Source organism: Octopus sinensis, unplaced genomic scaffold (assembly GCF_006345805.1).
Source record: "Octopus sinensis unplaced genomic scaffold, ASM634580v1 Contig09130, whole genome shotgun sequence".
NCBI lineage: Eukaryota > Metazoa > Mollusca > Cephalopoda > Octopoda > Octopodidae > Octopus > Octopus sinensis.
The window spans coordinates 1-2,908 of record NW_021831622.1 but is presented as its reverse complement, the minus strand read 5'-3'; the positions used below and the strand labels follow the sequence as shown (position 1 = coordinate 2,908).

The following is a 2,908-nucleotide window of genomic DNA, read 5'->3' as shown; positions in this document are numbered from 1 at the left end:
CATCGCGTGCTATTAATGTCGGCCATTTGTCTAAATTCGTTACACGGATTCGTCGTAATCAACACGTTGTCCAAAGCCATTGCCGCGGACCCGCTCATGTGTATTTTCATGTTGTTAATAACACAACTGCCGCAATTGGCAACGCCGCCGCCGCCGCCGCCGTCTCCGTAGTCAACGTCGCCGCCGCCACCGCTACCTCTGCCGTTCACACTGACGATCACGCTGACGACTCCGCCGCCACCACGACCTCTACTTCTGTGGCTGCTGCAGCCGCCGCCTTTACTACTATACTACTACTACTACTACTACTACTACTACTATACTACTACTACTACTACTACTACCACCACCACCACCACCACCACCACTACTACTACTACTACTACTACTACTACTACTACTACTACTACTACTACTACCACCACCGCTGCTGCTACTACTACTGCTGGCGGTGTTGGCGATGTTACTACGAGTGTTGTTACAATCGTTTACATTTGTATACAGATAATTATTATTATTATTATTATTACTACTACTACTACTACTACTATTATTATTATTATTATTTTTATTAATGCTACTCTTGTTCATGCAGTGACTACTACTGCTGCTGCTGTTGCCGTCAGCAGCACTACCACCACTACTGTCACTGCCTCTACCACTAACACTACCACTACCACTACCGCCGCTACTATTGCTGATGTTAGTGCGAGTGTTGTTTATACTGGATCCGCTTTGGTGATTGAAGATTTTATTACTGTTGTTGCTGCTGTTGTTGTTTTTGCTGTTGCGGTTTTTAAGGGGATGTTGCTGCTGCTGCGGCCACAGCTGCTGCTGTAGTTGATGTTGTTGTTGTTGTTGTTGCTGTTTTTGTCCTTGTTGTACGTGTTGGTGTTTTTGGCGATATATTTGAAATTGCAGTTTTGGCGGCAGCTGTAGCTGTACTTGAGGTTGTTGTGATTGTGATTGTGATTGTGATTGTTGTGGTAGTAGTAGTATCTCGGACCGCGGCTGAGACTGTTGTTGTTGTTGTTGTTGTTGTTGTTGTTGTTGTTTGTGCAACAGTTTCGGCTGTAGATGCGATTGCCCTTGTAGTAGTACCAGTAGCTGTGGTTGTGGTTGCAACTGTGGTAGGTGTTGGTGTTGTAGTCGCTGAGGTTGTTGCGGATGCATTTGGGACCGCAGTTGGGATTGTTGTTGTTGGGGCTGTAGTTTTCGCTGTGGTTGTATTTGTAATTGCAGCTTCGGTTGCAGTTGAGGGTGTAGTTTTTGTTGGGGTGGACGTTTCAATCGATGATTACTATTATTACTATTATTATTATTATTATTATTATTATTATTATTATTGTTGTTGTTGTTGTTGTTGTTGTTGTTATTGTTGTTATTATTGTTGTTGTTGTTGTTGTTGTTGCTGTTGTTGTTGTTTTGTCCGTAAGTTTCCTGTAAGCGGTGACATGGTACACTCCACAACTGGCGCCGGGCCGTTCTTCAATGCCGTACATCCAAACATAACTGTTTCTTTCTTTCCGTCCTTTCCTTCCTCTTTTCCTCCTAGTCTTCCTTCCTTTCTTCCTTCCTTTCGCGTCTCCTTTCTTTCCTTTTTCGTCCTTCCTTTCTCTCTCTCTCTTTCTTTCACTCTTTCTCTCTCTTTCTCTCTCTATTTATTTTCCTCTCCTCTCCTCTCCTTTATTGTTTTTCTTTACATTCTTCGTTCTTTTCGTTCATCGTTTCTCTCCTCCTCCTCCCACCTCAAACCTACACCATTCTCCTTCTTCCCCCCCCCCCCCCACACCACGTGTTTGTGTTCCAAATTTACTCTCGCGTTCGACTTCGTGTCTAAGATGCCGTCCTTGTGTTCATTATTGTTCATGTGGTCGTTGCGGTTACGCTTCTTGGTACCGTTTATTTGGATCCATCTTCCTTCTTTCTTTCCTTCCTTCCTTTTTCTTTCTTTCTCTCTCACTCCTTTCTTTCTTTCTTTCTTTCTTTCTTTCTTTCTTTCTCTCTCTCTCTCTCTCTCACTCCTTCTTTCTTTCCTTTTTTCTTATCGATGTTTATTTTTATTCGCTACGCTAAATTTCCTCTTATTCTTATTAGTTTACACATATCATGTATGTTTATATGTGTGTATATATGTAAGTACGGGCGCGACTGTATGTATGTGCTGTTAGTGTCATTTTGCGCCTGTACAGTCTGTGTTTGTGAGTGAGAATATATATGTATGTATATGTATGTATGTATGTGTATGTATGTTTGTATGTATGTATGTGTATGTATGTATGTATGTATGTATGTATGTATGTATGTATGTATGTATATGTATGTATGTATATGTATGTATGTATATGTATGCTTAAGTATGTATGTATGTTTATATATATATATATATATAAATATATGTATGTATGTATATATATATTTTTTAGTGTGTGTTTGTCTGCCTATGTATTAAGGTGTATACATGTAACTAGTGAGTGTGTGTGTGTGTGTGTCAGTGTTTAAGAGTTGTAAAAAACCTGTTTCTATCGCGCGCACACACACAGTTACTCATACACACACATATTTGATGTATGTGTGTATGTGTTTTTGCGTCCGTGCGTGTGTGTGTGTGTGTGTGTGTGTGTTTGTGTGTGCGTGTGCGTGTGTAAGAGTAAGCATTCTGTTGGAATGTTAGAATTTATGGTCGTGCGTCTATTACATACATAAATACAAGCCTACATATACACGAATATACATGCATGCATACATACGTACATACATACAACATGCATGCATACACAGGCATGTACATACACACACACACACACACACACATGTAGACATACATAGGCGTATGCATACATTCTTATGTAAATACATATTACGCACATACATACATAAATACGCACACAAATGCATGCATACATAC

At 40.4% G+C, this 2,908-nt stretch overlaps 1 protein-coding gene across 1 annotated transcript; it reads right to left on the bottom strand.

Annotated features, from left to right (window-relative positions):
- Nucleotides 1–6: 6 nt before the first annotated feature.
- Nucleotides 7–1,989, bottom strand: LOC118761126 (putative mediator of RNA polymerase II transcription subunit 26). The gene is made up of 2 exons (XM_036498807.1): nt 1,964–1,989; nt 7–1,512 (listed from the first exon to the last, which is right to left on the bottom strand). Exon 2 carries the CDS (start codon nt 1,171–1,173, stop codon nt 286–288), a length of 888 nt encoding a protein of 295 aa, XP_036354700.1. The 5' UTR covers nt 1,174–1,512; nt 1,964–1,989; the 3' UTR covers nt 7–285.
- Between the last annotated feature and the right edge of the window lie 919 nt (nt 1,990–2,908).